Consider the following 23,734-nt stretch of genomic DNA (forward strand, 5'->3'; position numbering starts at 1 on the left):
GGAACAATTCATTTACATTTAAGTGTGAAAGTATTACGTCTGTTTTCTGCTACTCGTAATGGCACGGGCTGTGTTTTCTTAAGATTCTGTCATGACAGGAGGAACCTGTATAATTATTACATACGGCGGTTCGCCCTTTGCTCGGTAACCAAAGTCCAGGGTCTGTAATGTGACAGAACGCTGTTACACTTGTCCAAGTGATGGCCACTGAAACGTGACAAGCTCTTTATCAGAGGTTCTTCCTATCAGATCCTCAGGAGTTCACGCACAAACACGCTGAACACAACGTCCCCAGGAAACCAGGTTCCTTGTTGCAGCCAATGAGATAGCCAAACAGTTTTATTGTCACTCAGGGGGGGTATACATTAATCCACTCTGTTCAATCTTTCATAAGACATCATGTGATAACTTCAGTCATTACCAGTAGTTCTGTCATAATTACTGTGCAATCTCTCAGGATGTGGCATCTCATAAAGAATGGCCTCCATAGTCCAAGCAGGAGGAACCATGAAATAACGGGTTCTGAAATATGTTTACTTACCGTATGTGTGTGTGTATGTGTGTGTGTGTGTGTGTCAGTTCGTATGCAATGTCCATGGAGACGCCTAAGTGCGTGTGTGCTCCATGTGAGTCACAGTGTCACAACTGCGCAGAAGTGACTGGACATCCTGACCGGAAACCACAGCCATCGAAGCTGCGTTTTCCTGCGACATACAACATAACACTCTCACAAAGAGTCACTTGACTAGACCCTCATATAGGAAGTGAAAGAGGAAGCCACTCGTTCATCCTGTCCTCCATCCGTCTCTGCCGAGTTATTCACGTGAAGCCACTCTCACAGACGATCACCAGTGCTGGCCCTTACGGTTGCAAAACAAGGGTAAAAGAACTGGCTGGGGCTGGAAATGTCTTGCTTTTTAGGGGTCAAATGTCTGGTCAGTTGACATAAAGCCACAGTAGATTAGTGGCGATCATTACTCCGAACACAGAATTCCCCGATTGATCAGCGTTGTTTGCTCGAATCATAAGATTATTTACACAGCTGATCAACTGATGCTTATTTGACGGGCTATGTCGTCTCCGGTCGGGACCGTTTTGCGTCACCGCGTCCGCCGCTCTTCATTATGTCGGTCAAACCCAATCGAACAAAAGTTTTGCCGGAAAGACGAGCATGATCTCACAGATGGAGGTGGTAAGTGATGTCTGACTGACTGTAGGGCCTGTAATTCCCTCATGGTTGGAGGCCTCTGGCTGTGTTCATTGGTGTCAGTATATGTAGCCTGGCAGGCTGCATTCCTCTGCCTCTCCCCACACAATGGTGACGATCTGCAGCATTCCTCTGTCTGTGTCTGCTGTCTGAGATGCGCTCAGGCCTTGGCAAAGCCCAGCACTCGGCCAAGAGCTTGGCACAACGTTCGGCCTGTCCTGACGGACCGTTTTCGACCGCTTTCACCGAAGACCGGCCGTCCATAGGACGTACTCACAGAGTGCGAGTGCATCGTCTAATTTTACTCGACGCCATTCGGTTAAAAGGCGGAAGAGATTTTTAAAACGATCGAAGGCGAAGACGGCGAAGATGTTTTTCCGCGTTAAGCCGCTTCATCATTTTGTTCTGTTCTCCATGCAAACCGTTCCTCCTCTCCAATCTGATGGCACAGCCGCTCAGACACCTTTCCCTCCTGCTGACTCAGTAGCCTGCCTCAGGCGCTGTGGGCTTGGGGTGTCGGTGGCGGGGAGGAGGGGGTGGGGCAAGTGCGAGGCTCTCACATCAGGCGCTCCAGCCTATCACATGCGAGAGAAAAGAGCTGGCTAATCGTTTCTACAATGGCACCCTGCATACTGTCACACTGAACCACAAGCCACTCTTCTAGCCAACACTTCTACTGTAATATGCTGCTGACGCTTATTAATCCTTATTTGACAAATGCAAAACATAACTTTATGAGGACCCATCCTTTACATGCCTTATTCTCTGATGTAGTGTTTCACACACATTATGCGCTAAAGAGTGTTCTAAACACTGTGTATGTGCACGTGCAAATGAGCAGTGTTTCAGAATATATTCTGATTAAGTCATTAAATATGTCATTAAATATAAAATACATTTGTGACAAAACTGAACAAGAGGGAATTAATAAATAGCAATCCTCCCAAATAGAATTACGAAACTAGAGCTGATGTTTCCTCCCTGTGCAGTAGTCATTAATGCCAATTTATCATTTATGAACATATTGACTTTTGTGGTACAAATTAGACAATAGAAAACAGAGAGGAGAAAAAAACTGCTCTCCCTTTGTGCCATTTTTAAGAGCCGTTGGCAAATGAAGCTTTTACTTATCAACATTTAAAGCGCCACAATTAATTGTCACATTTCAGCTTTACAAACAGACTCATGTATGTCACGTAATCTCAGCAGCCCAGCGGGCCGACCTTCAGGGGTCAGGCTCGTCTCGGGGAGAAAGTGCTTTTGCACCTGTGGCGTTATGATTGTGGGGCTGGTTGTCCTCAGCCGAGGGTCGAGGTCAGGACTGTCGGGGGTTGGGGCTGGGGTCACACATGAAAAGAGAACCCGAAGTCCGGTCTAAAAGGTGGCGATATAAGCAGAGCCACCTGCCCGGCTGAACTGTCGCACGAGGGGGAACAGTGAGAAAGTCTCACAAGCGCGATTTCATTCTCATGAGCCATGACAGAGGTTAGAAAGTCGCTTCATAATGTCACCACTTATCACGTATTATCACGCTGGGCCTTGAAACTACCACGGTCAACCAAATATTATTGTAGTCCTGAACTAAGAATGATCTGTGTTCAGGAAATTTACTTGGGGATTACAAAATGGCACAGGGGACGAAAACTCCAGAAAACATATCAAGCACAAAAAAAAAAATTGTCAGGAGGTTGCCAGAAGAGTGCAGAGCAGTGCACTATGATTGTTGTTTCGCTCTTCCTCTGTCAATGAATACAGAGGTGATCTGTTTGTCTGAGGAAGAGAGCAGAGGGGAAGCCTGATTTCCACTGTTTTATCTGTGCCCCACAGCCCCTGCCAGTCGGCCTCCTGTGCTTTCACATGACGGGATCCCACAGGAAGCAGCACTCCTTGAGGGGCAAAGGTCGGGGAAAGAGAGAAAGCCACTTGTCCTTTCATTCATAATCAAACCGGGGAACCCGCAAGCGCTGTGTTTGTGACTGCCCTCCATTTCATTGGGCATTTTAGCGACAAACAATCCCTGAGTAGCTGTTATTAGAATTATAAAGGTGACGTTATACATACATACTGTGTAAATATGTAAAACATAACGTTGAGAGAAGGTATGTATTTCCTGAAACTAACACAGTGTACAGCCCACAGATGTGGCATTTTTTGGTGTAGGCATTGCTCTTTTTCTCTTTGAATCCAAGCCACTTGTCAATAATTAAATTCAAGTACATATATTGTAATTTCACCTACCGCATGGGTAATCTCTTGTCATATAATCTTATGTTCTGGAAATGTTTATCTTTAATTCTGTGTCCATGATATTGCTTGGAAAACACAAACTGCACCCTGATAATGGAAGATTGTGCATGTGAAGTTTTTGGTGAGGCAATAATTCCAGCAGGAGATGCACGGATTTTTACAAAGTTACAATATGTTTATTGATCCATTGTAAATGAAAAACAAGAAAAACCCCAAAACATAGCAGAAGGGAAACAATTTGCATAAGTGTATATAATCTTATAAAGGCTGATGAGGAACATATCTGTCCAGCAGAATCAGCATAAAAAATAACGATTTCTAGCATCATCTTTCTATTTTGATGAAGCGGAAGCACAGGATATGATTCTGGCTACCAAAAACTAGTGTGAAATCATCAATATGAAGTAAATGAGGCAAAAAAAAAGTTTGTTTTAAATGTATATCAGTAAAAGGGAATATCTTCTGATTTCAAGTATGTTTCAGACAATTACCTGTATAAAATAAAAAAAGAAAACAAAAATCTCATACATGTCCTGCATGCATGCTTCATATGAATTTTCCATTCACAACTTGTTTAATAGTATCTATCACTATCATCTGAGTTAGATCCTTGTTTCCAACCTGATTTTTAAAGAAAAAAAAATATGATTAATCCTTCGGATCGTTTGTTAAAGATCAAGGCGTAATGAACACAAATGCCTGCAGATTGAGGAGAACCAGTTCTGCAAAATATAATAATAACAATACAAAAAGTGGGGCGAGGAGGGGGATCAGATCAGTCACATTAAATACTCGGGCGAGGAAGGGTTGTCGCTGGTCGAGCCGGTTTCGTGGTAACAGTTCGCACCCGAGAGTTTCTCGCATTTGAGTTTGTACGCGTCCCGTTCGCGGATCAGTCTGTTGAGTTCATGCTTCAGCTGCTCCACCTGCGTCACCAGGTTGGTCTTTTCGTGCTCCAGGATGTGTTTCTGCTGGACGCGCTTGTAGCGGCAGGATTGCGCGTAGCCGCGGTTTTTCAGGGTCCGACGCTTCTGCTTCAGACGCATCACCTCGTCCTTGCTGAGGCCTCGCAGGAGCCGGTTGAGCTCCCTGACGGACATGGAAACCAGCTGGTCGTCCGAGAAGCTCAGCTCGGCGTCGCCCCTCCGTTCGTGGCGGCCGTGCGGCCCCTGGAGATGATGGTGGTGCGCGCCGAAGACCTGCTGGGCCTCCGGGGACTCGGGGGACGCGTTCCCCATGTCATCCTTGAAGTAGGGGTCTTGGCAGTGGCTGCTAGGGATGCTCTGCATGTCGGGACCCGGGAGCTCCGGGTAGTGATGGACAGGCTCGCTGAGGTTGCCGTACCCTTCGTAGTCGGCCTGGAAGTGCGGCAGGTTGTGGCCGTGGGGCGCCGCGGGGTGTCCCTGCTGCGCGGTGGCGCCGATGAGGGCCTCCACTGCGTCTTCGGGCGTCAGACCAAAAGCCTGGGGGTACATCTGGTGGGGGTAAACGCCGTCACTTGGTATCCAGAACGGGTCACCCTCCGGATTGTTTCTCTGCTCGCTTGGATGGAGGTTTGGCGACGAGGGTACCGAGTTGCAAGGTGTGCTGCCGGGTGTGGAGGACACGGAGTCGGGTCTTTGGAGCTGGTTGCACTGGCCGATGAAAGAACGGTCCATTGCCTGCATCGCCTCTTTCTTGACGCCAAACTTCATCAGGTCGAAGTCGCTGACGAAATTCATCGGCGTTTTCTGCAGTCCCAGGTGTGAATGAGCCTCGGCGGTCATACTTGGAAGCCTATCTCTTCAAAGAAGCTCCAACACGTCCAAAGCTATTTCATGCAGTCAGTGAAAACACCCTCACTTTAGGGAGGAAAAAAATGGATGAGTAACTCCAAACTTGGATTTCCGTTGGTAGTAAAAAAAACGTGAGCATGAAAGCCCCCCCTTGCATACGCACACACACACACACACAAACACACACGCACACACTTATTCAAAGTCTGTGCGAACTTGTGACTGCACGTAGCTCAAATCCGGATGTCCACTGGTGCCAAAGGACTCGACGCGAGTCTGCCTGGCTGACAGGGAAAGCGCAATTTCTTCATAAAGCAGGATCAGCATTAGGCCACGCCCCCTCGGGGGCTACACCTCCGCCCCGCCAGCCAATCAAAATACGATCGAATGGACGATTTGCATAAAAGCTCCTACTTGCCCGTTCGTGATTTTAGATTTGAGAACCCATCTATACTTTAGTCGAATGATGTCCTCTTTCTTTTCATTAATCTCTCCAAGTATTGGGATTGTGTTTATTTACCTGGCGAGATGGAACAGATAGAATCAGCCTTCTTGAATCCACGGCGAATGAATGAACATGAAGTCGCGACGGCTTGGTTAGACTTGGAAAACTACAGTAGATGGTAGTTTTGAGTTGTTCTCCACCGCGTATACAACTAAACATTGACATCTTGTGGCCACACGGCGACACTGCAGGCGCTCGAAACCAGAATCAGTATGAAGGTCATCAGACCTTCAGTGTACAATAGGGAGTCGATAATGATCACATGTAACATAAATAGCTTAACTTAAATACATTTTATTTAGCATAGCAGCTTTTTTTGGTCAAAATATTGTAACAAAGACCGCCATGACACTCTAGGGTTTACGCTGAGCTATAATCTTTGTTCCTTTTCATCAAGAAATCATTTTGATGCGCACTGAGCTGCTTTCACCAATGTTTTAAACAATAAAATCCTTGGTTTTCTTAACAAATTTAATTTAGCCTTTTATGGGTCCGCTGATATGAGATTGGGACTATGACTTGATTTTTTTTTTCCTTTAAAATTCTCTCTCATACTACAATCCAGTACTTCTGGGCAGTGCACAGTCACCCGTGTTATCATCAAAGGTCACTGTATTCGACCCTGAGAGAAAAACAAAATTGCTGTGATTCATTAAAAAGAAAAATGTCTTCCTCATCATGATTGAATGTCTGGTTGTTAATGCTATCACTGCATGAGTGCACCACATTATTGTATCACGTCAGCTTTACCCATTAGCACTACTGTTATTATTAATCTCCGATCAAGTTTGCCTGTCCCTCCCAACCCTCACACCACTCCTGTCACACACCCTATTTCTCTGTCCTTCGCTCTCGCCGTTTATACCCCAACCAGTCGAGACAGAAGGCACCCGCATTGAGCTCGGATCTATCCAAGGTCTGAGACATTTAGAATGTCATGACCAAAGTCTGTCGTGATTTGTATATAAAATCTGACATGACTCAACCAGGGTCATTGGTTGTGCCATTGCAGAATCTGGTAAGAATTTCTGTTTTCATAATAAATAGGATATGCATGTTTTGAAATATCTGCCCCCATTTTTTCCGCTCAACCTTTCTTTTAAATTTGGTGTTTCATTTATTTTACACAGACAATTTAGGTCTTCCTTTAGATTATTTTCCACTTCACTTCTACAATGTACATTCAATTGAAGAAATGGGGGCAATATGTTCTCTGACACTGCCCCTGATTTACAACATATCCAATTTATATTTTAAACTCAATCTCAAATCTTGTTTTCTTACAATTGACTATCTTGGTGAAATTGTTTCAGTATTAGACAGACTGTCTCACAAATAGAAAGTAATAAAAAATACAAAAAAAAAAAAACTTGAAAGGAAATGGTCTCCCAAAAATCTCGCTAGGAGTGGAAATGAAATCTTAAAAACTATTGAATACTTACACATAATATAGAAATATAACCCTGGACTTTTCCACACAACATCCAACTAGAACTTTAGTAAAACTGAAAAAGAAAAAAAAACAAAACTATCAGATATACTGTATGTCAGTCTTTGTCTTGGGTCCCTGTGAATCAGAGTAGAATTATACATTTTCCCCCTCACCTATGATACCTTTAATAGTCAGTGACTGTCAGAGACTCAAGACTCTAGATTTTTAATTATTATTATGCAAGCGTAATGAAATTTTGTTGAGAGCTCCCTGTTCGGAGTATGAAAGAGATCTCTCCTTTGGAACCACCTTCCACTTTGGGCCTGAGGGCTAGGCATCCATTGTGAGGACCTAAGTATAGACATAAAAATGTACCTTTTGATGTGCAGAGGGTTGGCTCTGGCTGGTTTGTGAACCCTCCACCAAGAGTGCTTATATGCCTCTCACTCTCCATTTATAAGCATTCTCAAGGTATTTGTATGGCGTCCTTGAGTGTCAAGAAAGGCGCCTTTCTTGACACTCAAGAAAGCCTAATTATTATTATTTCTTCTACCAGATTTGTGAGTGCAGCCACGCTGCCACCATCACCCTGCTGTGATTACTACCATTACTTTCCCCAATGTCTCTTCATTGACCACGGGTGACAGCAACGACTTTTTCGGAATAATGTTATTGCTATTCTACTTGGGCCTAATGAGTGTTTTTGTTTTTATGGTAATGATCATTAGAAAGGTTCCAGCTAAGTGTTTAGTCTTATTTTGATTGGAACTGTAATTATTGACTTGAAGCTGGGGCTGGCCTTGTTCTTATTTGTTTACATAAAGAAGCAAGAGGGTAATGGGGGTAAAGGGGGGAAGTATGGGGAAGATGTGTACGGGGGGCATGAGGGGGCTATGTAGTCGTACTGAACTGGTGATGTGCCGTGGATTATTGGCACCGAGCGTTACCAAGTATTGTTCTGTTACACTCATTCAGAGAGACTTCAGACCTGAAAGAGAGGACTTAATGGAAATGAGCTAGTTCTTTTTCTCACCCCCTCTTTTTTTAGGATCGCCTTCGATGAGAGATGACACAGGAGAGAAATGTTTTCATTTGGCTGCTGATATCAAATCAAAATGAGTTAGAACAGAAGATTCTGCATCACAAGCTGCATAAATGTACCTGTGTCTTCAGATGAATATTTGCAAACCTGTAAAAGACAGATTTTTACTCCCTATTTTGTTAGTGTCAAATGTCCAAAATCTATGTAAATTGTAAAAAAAAAAAAGGAAAAAAGGACCTGTGTGTTATTTCAGTCACAAGTTCCTTTGTAAATATTCTCAAAGGACATTTATATTTATTTTTGATAAACATTAAATGTTTTGGGAATTTCAATGTCAAAGAGTCTTCTTGCTTTTTCTCAGTGTGTAGTGGAAACCATTATATCCTATATCTATGTGACAGGCATCTGATATATATAAGCACTATTCGTTCTCTCTTTGCATCTGGTCAAAAGTACACTGGGTCTTTGCCACTCTTTTCTTTGTATACACAACATCTTTCCCACATGGCATTTGAGTTTTGTGTATTTTAGGGTCTATTTTGTAAACAAAAATGAGGACCATAAGAGTTAGCTTCGCTTACTTTCAACTCAATAGGTATCAAACATGGAGCGAACAGGTAGCGTTAGGAGGAAAGCCATGGCACGACAACATAAAGCTGAAGTCATGATCGCTGGAGAACAACTCAGGTATGAGGAAACCAAAGCAGAATGGTCAAGATTTGGGGTAAAGCCCTGATATTCATTTGTCCAAGTCTGATTGTGTGATATGCAAACAATGTAAACTGCATTTGAATTTCACCTAAGGTTGAGGCTTCACGATGGAAAACTGATCAAGGACAGGCGGTACCACCTCCGCACATATCCTAACTGCTTTGTTGCTCTGGAGCTCATTGACTGGCTTGTGAGCCATAAGGAGGCACCGGATCGAAAAACAGCTGTCTCTCTCTTGCAGCATTTGATGGATCATGATATTGTTCACCATGGTAAAAGGCAAAAAGAAGAGCCCTAGTAGAACAATGTAACACTCTGTGCCAGAAGAAACAGGGTATTTTAGCTCTTTGTGAATTGAGGCAATCATTTCAATATGTACTTAAAATGTGTCAATTTTTAGTCTGTGATAAGAGGCCAGTGTTCAAGGATGCCAAACTGCTATACCGTTTCCGGAAAGATGACGGCACATTTCCCTTCAACACAGAGGTGAAAATCTTTATGAGAGGACAGCGGCTATATGAACAGTAAGAGCTGGGAAGTTTATCTATCAATCATCATCAAAATGACACATATTCTGTACTTTTATAGTTGCAGACATATAGCTTCAACTTCAAAAACAATGAGATGTAATCAAAATATGAATGAAAACAGTAAAAAAGATGTTTCTACATTTTAATATGCAAAGCTCACCTTGCATATTTTATGTCTTCAAACTCTTTGACATCATTATATTTTGCCTTGCATGATGTTTCTTTCCAGTGTAAGAGGCTAATCTTTCAATGGTGATATATCAAAAAAAAACTGTTCTCTAAAATACATGAAAACAAAAGTAGCTGATGTGTTTTGGCAATACAATGAGCAGGTACAGAAGGTACAGATATCTGTGTTGAAATGTTGACTGTAAAAAGTGAGACATTGTCATAGAAATGCTCGAAGTTCCAACTTAGGTTTACCACATAGTAATACAGTAAACAGATGTCATATTTATCTTTGTGATTTTTTACCGATTGGTTCTTTTAGCTTTTTGTGCAAGTAGTGCTACAACATATGTAACATACTGTTTGTTTGTGTTCAGTCTCATAGCAGAGAAGCACTCAATTCTGCAGCTGAGAGAAGAACACAGTGTTGCTTATCAGCGCTCCTTTCCTGGCTGCCAGTTAATCGACTGGCTCCTTCAGAATGGAGAGGCAGAGAGCCGGCGCAAAGGACTGGATCTGTGCCGGGCACTGCAGGAGCATGGCATCATTCAGCACGGTGATGGGACTCCCTATTTGCAGTTTGATGTATGGTACCACTAATGAGCTGGCCTGCAGTGGTTGCGAGAAGTCTGGGTCTTTTTTAATCTGAAGTAAAGCACTCATCAGCTCTGTCCAAAATCCATCCTATCTAAAACCACTCTTTTATGATCCCTCCCCTTCCACCAGTTGCAAAGAAACATGAATTCTTTGACAGTGGACTGCTGTACCAGTTCTGCATTAATTTTCGCCGCCGACGCCGTCTGTCTGAACTATTAAATGAAAGTGAACAAGACAATCTCAAAGGTGTGGTGGTGCCAACACAAGAGGAAAACCATCCTGAGAGTCCATTTGTTCTGCGCAAAAACCCACCACAGGAGACCACCCGTGGTTTCCACTCAGGTTCAAAAGATGCTTTTCATTTTTCATAACTTATCGCCATCAAGGTATAAATTTGGATATTGATGGACGGTACATTTACTCATTATTCCATGATAGCGGGGGCAAGTACAGAACAAAAGCAGGTAACCGGCGGGCATCGAGGCAGCTTGAACTCCCCTCAGCTTCTCGAAGCTGGATTCCCTCCTTTGGTCCAGTCATCAAATTCATCTGTGAGATGCAACCCAAAATCAGGCAAGTCTTAAGTTAAATTATCAATTACATTTTGAAACATGTCTTCACAAATTCAAAATTCAAAGAATCATAGATCAAAATTATTCTAATGATCCTTGCAGTGCTTAGAAGAAAATATACATGCGAAGAGTTATTGACAGCCGGAGCCCCCTTCACCAAAAGACTGTTGACGGTGAATTTCTTTTATGACTCCATCTGGGCAATGAAAGTATGTATCTTTATAGTGGTAATTAAAATTACATGAATGCGCTGCAATTTTAAGATAACGCAACTGATGAAAACACACAGAAGAGGCAAAAAACAAGCAAATGACAAAAAAAAACACAATTGCTACTATAGTATGTTATTACTGGATGCGTACCTTACTTTAAAATGGTTTCAGGTGATCGGAGATGTACTGGGCTGGGGATTTGTTGTCAGAGGTGCAGCTCCTTGTTATGTGCAGGCCGTCGATCCTGGAAGCCCAGCAGCAGCTGCTGGAGTGAAGGTTTGTGATATATTATTGCACTGAAAGAGAAAATTATATCACAACTAAGACAGGATAATATGTCAAAATATAAACATTATCTATCTAAAATGCAATGCCAGGAATTTTATCTTTATAACACTGAAAACAATGATTCATAATTTTTCTGTGAATATTAACACAACTCTTTACTTTTAAGTTCAATTTTGATGTTTTTTTTTCTTCATAGCATTCTCTTGTCATATCTGAGAAGTCTGTGAGAGTCACGCAATTCTGTAAGAGTAAAATTTCTTAGAAAGGCAAGAAGGCAGCTAAAATTTTGAAAGATGCCTGTAATTTCTTTTCAAGATATTAGTGTTACAAAATGACAAGGACAGCATCACAAAGACATTGTAATTATTCATCTGTTTAGGAGTTACAGAATTAAAGCAGTGTAAACTTTTTTTCTTTAAATTTAAATTAAGATAGATTAGAAATAATATCCTGTTAATGATTTGCCTCACTGTTGTTGCATTTTCCATCCATCTTCCATTTAAGTGATAATATAGGCCTTTGGATTTTGTGACATTTCTGTCCATAACTAATCCCAAATTAAAGAGAAGGTTGTTTTTTTTTATCTGAAAACGTAAATAAGACTTGCTTCTCTGTCATTATTTTAGGTGCGGCAATTTGTGTGCCAAGTAAATGGACAGTGTGTTCTGTATCTGGACTACAGGACGGTCACTAGGCTGGTGATGACAGGACCTCGCATTGTTGTGATGGAAGTTATTGAATCACTCGAATGAGGAGACACACCTTTTCTCATTAGAATTCTGGCTTTACTTCAAGTGAAAAAACAATTTGAATAAGTGAAGAAAATAAATCCAAAATGATACTCTATTGACTTAGTTCATGTATTCTTCTGTGAGAAATAATGATAAATCACTGCAGATGCTACCATAAGGTTAAGTCACCGATTAAACTTTATGCTTAATTTTAATTAATCTTCACTTAGGGAGACCTAAATATACGCTTATGGCAGAATAAAAACTGAATGTCAACGAAAATTACAAACTTTTGCCAGTCAGTCCATACATTACAGTACTTACCTTCGTGGTGAGGCTTCCGTTTTTTCAATTGACGCCATTTTGGATTGCGAGCAGGCTCAGTTGAACAAGATAACAAACGTAAAGTCGCGGGAATCATTGCAACAATTGACGCAAAATTATGGGACATTGATCGGATATCCTTGTAGTGGCACACTGTTCCAAGGAGGGGCATCAAGTCGTCTTATATTTTGTATGAACAACCTACGTGCTGCTACAGCTGCATTATGATTGTATAGCTAGCCGGCTAGTTAGCTAACTGTTAGCCGTGGAGCTGAGCATCAGCATCGGGACACCGGCTTGGAGGAGACTGAACATCACCGTCACCCTAAAGCAGCGACCAGCCCTCAGTATTTCTTCTATGTAGGGAGGCGACCTCTATTAAAGTACTCGCCGTGATAGTTAAAAGGTGAGTAAATACAAGGACGCGTTTTGTGTTTGAACACTAAGAAAAAAGACTGCAACATCGAAGCTAGCGCTGACGCTAAGTAGGCGGCGAGCAGACATGAACGTAAAACACAGCTAGCGATAGTTTTAACACACTAACGTCGGGACTCTTAAGCTTAGCCCATCATCAACGCTTCCTTCCCGTTAAGCCGTGATTCTTGAATGCGTGGTTCCCAGTGAAGTAATAAAGCTTACGGTTTAGATCTCTTGATTTACGGTTTTATGTATGGCGAAGCAAGCGTTATGTGAATTACTAAGGGCTAACTGGCACTAGCGCACTCACTTCAAAAGCACTGGGCCTGTGAGGCTCAGGCTCAAGTCTCACCACAGTGAAAGCCAACTGGCACCCATCACAAGATGTGATGCTTTTGATTTATTTTACGAGATGCAGTGATAAATGTTGTCACTTGTTGCAGATCTTTCTCACCGCTGATGTGGCCATTCATAATTAAAAGGTATTATTGTGCACAAATATATTGAAAAGATGTTGTTTTTGAAACCTGTTTCTTTTGTCTGCACACATCAGGAGAGATGTATCAACTCCCAGTGAATAATCTAGCAAGAATCAGGAGAGCTAGGAAAAGTGTGAAGAAAGCACTAGGAGACATTGGACTAGAGTTCTGCAGGGAGGCGGCGGAGGTGAGTGCATGATGGTTATGTGCGCAATGATATCAAATAGATCACCATCCATGCACGGGTGATACTTTCAATCATACACTAAGATGTTCTTTTTTTTTAGTTTGAGAACATGTTTATTTTCAATCTGTGTGGATGTCGTAGAGGAGTTTAATGTTTCTTTTTTTTAAGTCATAAACGTCAAAGATGTGATTTTTGACAAAAAACAAATAGTTATAAGTAAATGGAAGCGTGCAGTCAACACTGTATCTTATTTGATATTGAGTGGAATGAATGGCATGCAAATTTGTTTGCTTTCACCCCAAAGGAATTCAAAGAATATTGCCCCAATGAGCAAACTGTAAAGGGAACTCAATGCCTCGATATCTGTGCATGGGATCCATCATACTCTAAAACACAGGTAAATCCTCATTCCAATATCGAAAGCTTTTTGAATTGTTCATGCTCAAATCACCGTACCCACATTTCGGTCATTTTTTTCCCCCCTCTTGTATGTTTTAGGAATACAGGTCAAAGCCATTTTGCTGCACAGAGTGCCCATTCTCTTCCAAATTCTACTCGGGCTACAAGAATCATTTCCGCAATGTACACAGGAAGATTTTTGAGAATAAACTTCTGCTTAACTGTCCATACTGCGCATTCACTGCAAACAAGAGAACTTTGGAAGTGCACGTCAAAATATTCCACATTCAGAGATCAGTCAGACAGAATTATGGGAGCCCACATGCAATTGCATTGCAGAAGAAGGACAAACCGTATGTTGATAGAGCAAGAATGGGAGATGGTGTGGAGAGACCAATGTACTTCTGCAAAAAATGCACATTTCGGGACACACTCTACAATGTTGTGCGCAGACACATCTATAGGGAACATTTTCAGCATATTGTTTCACCATATCTTGGTGTGGTTTCTGAGGCATCGATCAAAAACGGTGCGAACTCTGTCAATGGTAACAACATCCTCTGTAAACGCTGCCAGTTTTGTACCCGTAGCTACGAGGCACTTGTGCAGCATGTTATAGAGTACCATGAACGCATTGGTGCTCAAGTAACCACCATGATTGGACATGCTAATATTATTGTTTCTGGGCAAAACTTACCATCCATGTCTCAGAAGGCCTCTGTGATCATAGGCAGGGGCCACTCAATTACAGTTGATCCAGTAGCACAACCAGTAATTGGCTATTTAAAGCCAGTACCCTCTGTTGGTAAAAGTCAGTCCTACATTGCAGCTAATCAAATTCGTGCCGCAGTTCCTGGCAACAGCATCGGGGCAGACAGCAATCCAGCTTGTGTAAACACAGCGCAGACACAAAAGTGGAAGATATGTACGGTGTGCAATGAACTTTTTCCAGAAAACCTCTATAGTGCACATTTTGAGAGTGCTCACAAGGCCAAAAAAGTGTGGGCACTGGCCAAATACATCATGAAAATCCACAACTTCACCAGCAAGTGCTTGCTTTGCAATCGTTATCTGCCCAGTGATTCACTGCTTAACCACATGCTAATTCATGGGCTCACTTGTCCACAGTGCCACTCTGCTTTCCACAGTGTAGAGAAGCTCATTGAGCATGTGGCACAGGCCCACCCTGATGACTTTGTGGGACCACCTGGCGCTGCACCGCTCACTTTTGATCTCACAGTCAAACAAGACAAGTCCAATAACATACAACTAGTAGTCCTCACCTTCAACATGAAGGAGTCAATCAATGGAAAGGATCAATCTGCCCCTTCTCAGAAAAGTGTTGCTCCTCTGGTCAAATTGACAGCTCCCTCCATGATTGAGAAGAAGATTGAACCGCTTTCTAGAAGCCAGCCTTCACAGACAGCCAAGAGCGAGGTTGGGAAAACTCTGTGCCCGCTGTGTTTCACCATCCTCAAAGGTCCGATCTCTGATGCACTGGCCATGCATTTGAGGGAGCGACACCAAGTGCTTCAAACAATGCATCCCGTCGAGAAAAAGATGACATACAAGTGTATTCATTGCCTGGGAGTTTACACCAGCAACATGGTGGCTTCCACAATCACACTTCATCTTGTGCAGTGCAGGGCTGTAGGTAGGACTCAAGCAAACCAAAACTTCAAGTCTGCCTTGACACTCAACTCATCTGGGGCTGGTTTCCTCAAGAGGCAGCTGCCAGGACAAATAGGATCTAACCCAAAGAAGTTAAAACTTAACAAGGATTCAAAGATTTCCTCCAGTTCTGTTGGAAATTCAACTGAAACGTGTAACCTTGCTTTAGATCCTAGAAGCTATGAGCACAAGACATATGAGGCCAGGAAAAACTTTTTGACAGCATATTTTAACCGACGACCATACCTCTCTCCTCAAGAAGAAGAGAAACTATCTGCTAGCCTGTGGCTATGGAAATCTGATATATGTAATCATTTTGCAAACAAGCGAAGGGCATGTGAGAGACAGTGTGAGAACAGAAAGTTGTCTGTGCTGCTTGGCTTTGACATGCAGGCTGTGAGGAAAATTAAACATGACTTAATTTTTGAGGAAGGCAAGTCTGATGGCACTCCACTGGGGAGATCTGTTGGCATCAAGTCTGGTACTCCAAACATGGATCAAAAAAAGCAATGTGACACACAAAATTCTACCTTAAAACTTAATACATGCACTGAAACTATATCCATTGACTCAGATAGTGAAGAAGAGATAGAAGTTTCACCTATTGAGAATGGAAGTGTTGAGATGAATCAGCCAAGGGTCTCTACTGAGGAGATTGAACAGTTAAACTCAGACGATCCTTCTAAAGAAAAGGAGAGCTCATTGCAAGATGGGAAAACAAATGCTTGGATGACTTTCTGTTAGTGGCCATGCTGTTGAGCGTGCCTTTTTGGGGTTACCGAAGAGTTTTCAAATGATTTTGAAGATCTATATTATTTACATGTAAAACATGACCGTAAAAGAGGCCTGTTTTGCGGTTGAGTCATACATTTTTGGACAAACAGCATGGGTCCTTTAACTACTTCCACACTTTTTCAGATGTTGTCACCAGGGATATTAACTTACATTATTGTGTAAAATAAGTGATGTTGTATATACTTTATCCATTGTTTTGTCATCATCCCCATGCAAATTGTTACTCAGGTTGACATGAAGATTATAAAACTGCATTGTCAACTTGGACTTCCATAGTTTTTTGTTCACAACAGTGATATTTAACTGTATCATATTGTCATGTCATCTTTTGAAAGTGTATGATATGGTAATTGCCTCTGTCCAAGTTTTAATAAATAATGTTGTTTAATGAAAAGGCTGCTGTTCATCAGCTGTACAAGTCACTTTGTTCTCGGATTTATGAATAAAACTGCAGTTGAGGGGAGGTTTTAATTTTCTGAGAATTATTTAATGAATTACGCATTGAGGTGAGTTTGATTTTAGTATTATTGGGTTTTGGTTATATTTGTATGTACAAATAAAAAAGAATTTGAATATTTTTTTTTTTACACACGAGTTTTTTGTTCTTATCTTTGGTTAGTCCGACGAGCAGGTTAAGCGGGAGATTATAAAGACAGGAGGCTATTTTGTTATAATTTGATTATTGATCAGGTACTCCCTACATCTACTTTCATATTGTTATAGGCGGTACTTCCGGTTGTGCGGTGAGCAATTGGCCAACCGCCAGCGCGCGTTGCCGTGCAGGCCACCGTCTGTAGCCGTATCAATGTCCGTATTGTGTGTGCAAACCCAACTGCAAGCCTGTAGTAACTCCTTAGCCTCGTCCCTCAAAGGGAAGTCAACGCTTTAAAAAAGTTGTAAGTACAATTGCAAACGGCAAATGTCACCGAGCATGCCGGTGGGCGATGTTTGGTTGTTTTAAATGCGTTTAACTCGGAACTGTTCACTAACAGATGGCTAGCACGCTAGCTAAAACTGATCTACGTGCCTTAGCGCGAGAGCTGTCAACTGCGCCAGGCTGGCACCTCTTCACGTATTTGGATTAATATGATGTTCAATTTGAATGTTATCAGATTAATATCTGGTTGACTAAACAGTCCTTTATCGAATGCAGTAAAGCCAACGTATACACACAGACACATACACACGCACACACGTATATATGCGCTCTGGGCTGCTGTTCATCATAACGGTAATGTTTCAACCATCCGTCACCATCAGAGGTGATCTTTCCACTGTATTCTCTAAGGTTAATTTATTTATTGGTGACGGAACTTCAAGACAAAACAGCTGAATCTACCACTGGGTGAGCCGACTTGCTTATAACCGAGTTTATAACGCATTGGGTTGCAACTTCACGTTTAAATTATGAGTTTCACACAAATATATTTTTTCATCCAGTACCGTTAATCCCCTTATTTTCGTAACCATTTGGCCATGCATGGATTCATATCAATTATAATGCATTACCTTGATATGAAATTTTGAATATTTGCTTTTAAATTTGTACAGATTAAGGTTAAATTGGAATGAAATTGGATACCAAACAACAAAAACAGGTAAGGTGTCAGAATTTATAAGAGAACTGTGGTTTTAAAATTGCTGAATCATACCAATTACATTTAAATTTTCTATCTGGATGCTCAGTCAAGACATCTGGACAAGCATCACCTTATTCTGTACAGAACCATCACATGCTTTCTGATAATCTTCATAATTTTAAGAAACTTAATAAGGTTGACACAATGCCTTCCCTATAACCAGTGGATGCAGCTAATGCCGGGCTTACACCTAAAGACTAAAGATTTTGTTAAGACTCGACTAAAACTATCAGATCACACCAGCTCACATCCTAAGACTACTTTTGAGAGTCTTAAGTCCTAGCATAATCTTAGACCAAAGAATTAACCCCACATCTAACTTTGCAAAGATTTTGAAAATACTTGTGAAAAACAAACACTAGATTCTCTCAAGCAATTATTTGCTACCATGCAATGTTGTCACCAGGTATTTGCAGAACCTTTGCTATTTCAGTCTAATAATAAGAATCAGAAAGATTATTTGTCCCCAAGGGGCAATCGGAGGTCACAAGGGGTAGCATGGCAGTCTAGAGCAGATGAACATCTATAAATATATAAAATTAATATATATATATAAAGGTTAAAATAAAAAATAGATAAATATTAAGTTAAGCAACTCCAACATCAGTAAGGTTTCTTAAATAAAATTTATAATAATAATAATAATAATTATTATTATTATTATTATTATTGCTTTTCCTTCTCCAATTGGTCGTGATACATTGGAGAGTTGACATAATAAAAGATAGGCAGTTCTGCCCACAGCTCCACCATCCGCTCCTCTTTCTGGACGCTCCATACTGATCTGGACGTCTCTTTCTATTCAGTCATCCGTACTGCAAACAAATACCGTTTCTGGCGCCAATACCTCTCTGGTGATTGATTGTCAACCAGGTTTCCCTTTTCCAGTTTTGTTGGTTTTGTAAATCTATTTCTTGATTCAGTCTTTTACGGTGACGTAACGCTAAGACTTATGACAATATCAAACATGTTTGGTATTGTCCTAAGCCCTAAAACTAGGAGGGAGACTCTCCAGCTTACCCTTGACGACTGAGACGACGGAAGCGTGCTGCAACTCTTTAGATTTCCTTACGACTGCCAGTTTTAAGGCTGCGACTGGAAAATCCTAAGGTGTAAGCCCGGCATAAAACAGCACTATGAGTTGCATTTTTGCCAGCAGGAGTTAAAGTGCCATTTTTTCCCTCCCTTTGTCTTTCCAGGATGCTGTCGCAAATGTCAGCTCTAAGCTCTGGACTTCAGATGTGACAGCCGCAGGCCACTGCAGGCAGTTGAAGCTATTGGTGCAGTGTAGGCTGGCTTGTGTTTGAGTCTATTAATGATGTCTTACAGTAACCGAGAGCTGGTGGAGTTCTTTGTAAACCACAAGCTGAAAATCTCCTCAACTGTTCTGCTGAGTCCAGATGCTTTGGCTGGAAGGAATGAGTGCAACGGGCAATTGGTCAACAGCAGGAAGGGTGGCGGCAAGCCGTCACCGATTCCTGGTGACATAGAAGCTGTAAAGGTGGCACTACAAGACTCTGCAGAAAAGTTTGAGCAGCTTTTTCTGCAAGTGTTCAGTGATCTTTCCTCGCAGATTGAAATCAACACAGACACAGCCTACAACTGCTTCAAGTGCGTGATGGACGAGTTGTTTAAGGACGGCGTCAACTGGGGGCGTATTGTGGGCCTGTTCGTATTTGGTGGTGTCGTTTGTGCAAAATGTGTAGAAAGGGGTATGAGCGAACTGGTCCCCCGCATCATTGACTGGATGACCATTTACCTGGACGAGCAGCTCAGTCCATGGATCCAGAGTGAGGGTGGATGGGTGAGTCTGTGGGGGGGGCACCACAACTTGAAGTGTCATTTATTACAAAAGTTCTGAAACCACTGCTGTGGAGCGTTAAGTAAAGTTCTACCAAAGAAAAGATAAAATAGAAACCATTGAAGTTTTATGTACAGAATCCAGGGCGGATGAGGACATCTGTTGGGCATTTCATCTGACCACTAAGATTATATGTCATTTGTTTTAATGTCAAATTCTGGTACATGAGTTTTCTGAGTCTCCCAAGTTTTCTAATTCCATATTTCTTGCTAAAAGACTCAATAGTTACTCAGCAGTGTTTTCAAAACTAAGAGGCTGTTAGTTACAGACAGGAAATATCACTAAAACATGATCTAAAAAATGATCTGGAATCTACCCTGAGATAAACTAGAGCTAACAACTCAGTGGTGACTAGCTGCAGTAAATATTTGTTGCGTATTCCTTCAAAATTGACCTAGATAATTATTTTGTTAGTCCTACAGCTCAGATAATACTAGATTTTTTAAATCTAAATTACCCTGAGGCATATGTCAGTTTTGTTATTAAATATGTCAATACCGTTGTACATGAAATATTTTGTTGGTTTGACCATTTCCTGCGCTGGAATCATGTTGCATAGATTTTATTTGACAAAATAGTCAACGATGAATGGTTGAATAGAACAATGCTGTCGCAATCGTCATTTAATCTTTAATATTTCAAGTCATATTGTATTTGCAATTACATCTACAGAGAGCATTATTAGAGCATTTTCAAAATTGAGCATTCCAAAGCTTTTATGATTTTTTAACAATAAATGATGTGCATTTATTTAAACCTCAACTTTAGTAATTTACTAAGCACACATGCATGACCTCTGCCTCTGACAATCCTTTATCATGTTTTTTTTTTTTAAAAAGGACGATCTGTCTAAACTTTAATCCCAATTGCAGGACAGCTTTGTGCGACTCTTCAGGAGCGACCCAGATGCAGCAGCGAGGACAGAGGCCCAGAAGTTGCTGGCAACTTGGCTGTTTGTTGGAGTCACACTGTTAACAGGAGTGGTGCTTGGCCTGCTCTTTCTTAGGAAGCAGTGAGGAGGGAAGCGGCACGTCATTCCCGGCACAACTTGGCACAAGTTGCATGCTAGGTGGGCCGAGGTATAGAACTAAAGAGAAAATGTTTGTAGTTTTCCTGGGCAATGAGAGAACACGGATTTGTCTCTGGTTGTGTTGACCTGTTCACAATATGTAGCTCGGTGAGGCGTTATACTTCTCACCATGCTTTTTTTTCAACACCAGAGATTTTCACTTATTTTAGAGTTTCTCTCAAGACTGAGAGGGTTCAAGATAAAACTTGCTAAGCTAAAAGCCAATTAGAAAAACTCAACTGGTTTGATTAGGACTGCTGAGTTTTTCTCCTTTGTGTTTTCGAGGGACCAGTTTCAATGGCTTACATTTCAGACTGACAGCTAACAGAGAATATAAGTTAAAATATTTTATTTTCCTTGTTCGTGCTTAGCTCCTTTGGTGCCTGTATGGGAGTTTTAGGCGTGATTCTGAATAATAAATATGTTTATGTTTTTCATGTGTTGTCAAGTTTTGTTATCCCCAACTAACTGAGAACTCTGTTGGTGCGTTATGGCAAAATGCGTAAAGTTCCAATTTAGCTGATGAAATGACGGAAAATACTGAATACCCTGGATCAAGACATAGCCAAACTCCAACTAACATAATTAAAATTGTACTACAAAAACATCAATTGCTTCCGGCATTGTGATTGTGCCAGTTTTTTTTTGTTAAAAACATAAATGGAGATGGCGTTTAGAATAGCGAAAGGACCTAAGTGCAATAAATGGTGACATTCCTGCAAATTCTTCATTCAGAAATAAAAAAAACTTGACAAATAACTTAAGAAACCCAAAACCAGATGCTTGTATATCTTCTTAAAATTTATTGTAAACCCTGATGTCCCTTTTAAAAAAGGAACATTAGAGCTATATTCAAACATAATGAAATGACATTGTGAAGTACACATGAATGAACGTTATCTCTGCACTGCAGGGTTCAGGGTTTAACATCCTGTATGAAGTTGTCAGTTGGGTAAAAAGAGCTGCAGTGTTGAGCTTTGCCATTTGTGTGGCGCTTGTGATCCATCTTTCAAAGCAACAGACCCGCTGCAAGAACAATTGCAGAAAGCATTTAGCATAGCATTTGAAACAGAAATAGTTTAAAGTTGAACATCATTCAGAGTTGATTCTATTTAATAGTTCATGACAAACTTCAAATACATTTTAAAGCACTTGCTTTTGTATAACAGCAATTTCTCCAACAACTACTGACTTTGCGCAACAGACTATAAGAGAGTTAACGCCAAGCTGGAGAGAGTGAGATGGCCACCAACGGATGGCCTTCAGAGCTTATTGGAGCGGCCTGTGGTCGCTAATCTATCCCTGTCATTTGTTCCCCAGGGCATAGTTGGCAGCTGCAGATAAACAGCTAATAGACAGTTAAGGAAGGGAATAAATTATAGACTTGCTTGCCAATTTTTTTTTTCTTTTTTAGATTGCGTGTCTTTCGCACCAAACAACTCTCTTTGAACATTTCATTTCTTTTTACAAAGGTATTGTAAATGGAGTTCAATTTTGACAAAGCGCAATTTCAAATTGAGCAAAACAATTCAATCTCACCTTGGCCCCCATAATGAACAGAATACTGATTGGGGGATTAGCAAATAAAATAGAAAAGCATGGCTCACAGTTAAAGGGTTTGCAAATACAGTGCTAAAAGTGTTAGAAGAGGGAGTATTTCCTCAATAACCTGTTGGATTTATTTTAGAGAGGGTTTGAAATAATAAAAGTCTAAACCGTTATATTCATGGCAAACTTGAAATATGTCCCGTTTGCCATGAGCTACCATGAATTTACCTTAGTAAGTCATCTTTCAGTCATGGTCAATTAATTAATCAATCAATCAATTGATTAATTAATCAATTAATGGTCTAATTACTCAATAAATATTTTAATTTATATAACATTTTGCATTCACTGAGTTTTCCTATGTTTTTTTTTATCCTGCATGCAATGTCTGTTATTATTTCTATTTGTGTTTGATTGCAACATTTGCGATCATTATAACTTACTGAATTTCACTTTTAGTCTATGACAATAGAAACTTGGCCTATGACTTTACAGTATGCAAGTATAAAGTTTAGTCAGTCCCCCTCCAATAATTGTCATTTTTAAAACATGAGAGTTGAAATAAACGTGAGAAATCAAATGGAGTTAAACAAAACAAAAATCCCTCTCTTCAGGTTTGGTAAATTATTAGATGGGTTTCAAATCATCAACCTCATACTTGATCACTTATACTCTCACGAGTGTGTATGTGTGTATTTGTGAGTGTGTGTGAGAGACATGGATACAGGCTTGTCCCTTCAAGCCCTGTGTGACAGAGATAAGACCAGTGCCTACATACAAGTTTGTTTCCTGGGAGAAAGAGGTCCCTCAAGTGTGCTGGTAACCACCACTAGTTGACATACTTTGTTACACATGGCAATATAAGTCTCCTATTTAGTTCAGCCAATAACAAAATCTCCCGATGTCCGATGAGAAATTCCAATGTCATTTTAAACCACGTCTTCTCATTTACTGTTAAAAAACTTTGGCATTGTATGACAGTAAGACAGTAATTCCTGGCCTCCTCCTCTCATCTTGATAACCTCTTATCAGAGCTCAGCAGCTCGCTCACGCAGCAGCAGCAGCCACGTCCCTGCCCATTTTTCTCTTAATGCCAAACAAACCTCATCTCATCATATTAAGCTTGCTCACTACTGTACCCAATTCCGATGAAATGTAAACTCGTGGCCAGAGAAGTTTACAGATGCAAAAAAAAAAAGAGACAAACTTAAAATTGATAACACCCCAAATAACCATCAACAACATTTGATATAGCAAACCCTTAGAGCAAGCCAAGATATGTCTTTCCCGTGCCGCAGACAAGCTGTAAAACACAAAGTTGACATCT

At 41.0% G+C, this 23,734-nt stretch overlaps 4 protein-coding genes and 1 long non-coding RNA gene across 9 annotated transcripts; 3 read left to right on the forward strand and 2 right to left on the reverse strand.

Annotated features, from left to right (window-relative positions):
* Positions 1-3,608: 3,608 nt before the first annotated feature.
* On the reverse strand, positions 3,609-5,505 carry mafbb (v-maf avian musculoaponeurotic fibrosarcoma oncogene homolog Bb). The gene has a single exon (XM_086168130.1). The coding sequence runs from the start codon at positions 5,218-5,220 to the stop codon at positions 4,234-4,236; it is 987 nt and encodes a 328-aa protein (XP_086024256.1). The 5' UTR covers positions 5,221-5,505; the 3' UTR covers positions 3,609-4,233.
* A 3,307-nt stretch (positions 5,506-8,812) lies between these two features.
* LOC147222132 (DEP domain-containing mTOR-interacting protein) lies at positions 8,813-12,288 on the forward strand. Its single transcript, XM_086168410.1, has 9 exons — positions 8,813-8,895; positions 9,013-9,191; positions 9,320-9,443; positions 9,995-10,173; positions 10,344-10,556; positions 10,653-10,787; positions 10,889-10,959; positions 11,170-11,274; positions 11,913-12,288. The coding sequence occupies exons 1-9, from the start codon at positions 8,813-8,815 to the stop codon at positions 12,036-12,038; spliced, it is 1,215 nt and encodes a 404-aa protein (XP_086024536.1). The 3' UTR covers positions 12,039-12,288.
* On the reverse strand, positions 9,402-12,475 carry LOC147222133 (uncharacterized). 2 transcript variants are annotated; one of them, XR_015107775.1, is made up of 3 exons: positions 12,342-12,475; positions 11,149-11,263; positions 9,402-10,763 (listed from the first exon to the last, which is right to left on the reverse strand). It is a non-coding gene; the product is annotated as an uncharacterized LOC147222133 (long non-coding RNA). The 2 variants fall into 2 exon arrangements; XR_015107776.1 differs by having other exon boundaries at positions 11,149-11,294.
* Positions 12,383-16,677, forward strand: adnpa (activity-dependent neuroprotector homeobox a). The gene is made up of 4 exons (XM_086168408.1): positions 12,383-12,747; positions 13,312-13,424; positions 13,729-13,821; positions 13,923-16,677. Exons 2-4 carry the CDS (start codon positions 13,317-13,319, stop codon positions 16,236-16,238), a joined length of 2,517 nt encoding a protein of 838 aa, XP_086024534.1. The 5' UTR covers positions 12,383-12,747; positions 13,312-13,316; the 3' UTR covers positions 16,239-16,677.
* Positions 16,678-17,076: 399 nt separating this feature from the next.
* Positions 17,077-21,443, forward strand: LOC147222135 (bcl-2-like protein 1). 4 transcript variants are annotated; one of them, XM_086168415.1, is made up of 5 exons: positions 17,198-17,634; positions 17,841-17,887; positions 18,917-19,039; positions 19,129-19,733; positions 20,663-21,443. In XM_086168415.1, the coding sequence occupies exons 4-5, from the start codon at positions 19,245-19,247 to the stop codon at positions 20,804-20,806; spliced, it is 633 nt and encodes a 210-aa protein (XP_086024541.1). In that variant the 5' UTR covers positions 17,198-17,634; positions 17,841-17,887; positions 18,917-19,039; positions 19,129-19,244; the 3' UTR covers positions 20,807-21,443. The 4 variants fall into 4 exon arrangements, with proteins under 4 accessions (XP_086024537.1, XP_086024541.1, XP_086024538.1 ...); XM_086168412.1 differs by having other exon boundaries at positions 18,917-19,733; XM_086168411.1 differs by lacking the exons at positions 17,198-17,634; positions 17,841-17,887; positions 18,917-19,039 and adding an exon at positions 17,077-17,185 and having other exon boundaries at positions 20,663-21,442.
* Positions 21,444-23,734: the final 2,291 nt, after the last annotated feature.

Source organism: Fistularia commersonii, chromosome 21 (genome assembly GCF_037954325.1).
Source record: "Fistularia commersonii isolate RoL2024-O1a breed Wild chromosome 21, RoL_Fcom_v1.0, whole genome shotgun sequence".
Classification (NCBI taxonomy): domain Eukaryota; kingdom Metazoa; phylum Chordata; class Actinopteri; order Syngnathiformes; family Fistulariidae; genus Fistularia; species Fistularia commersonii.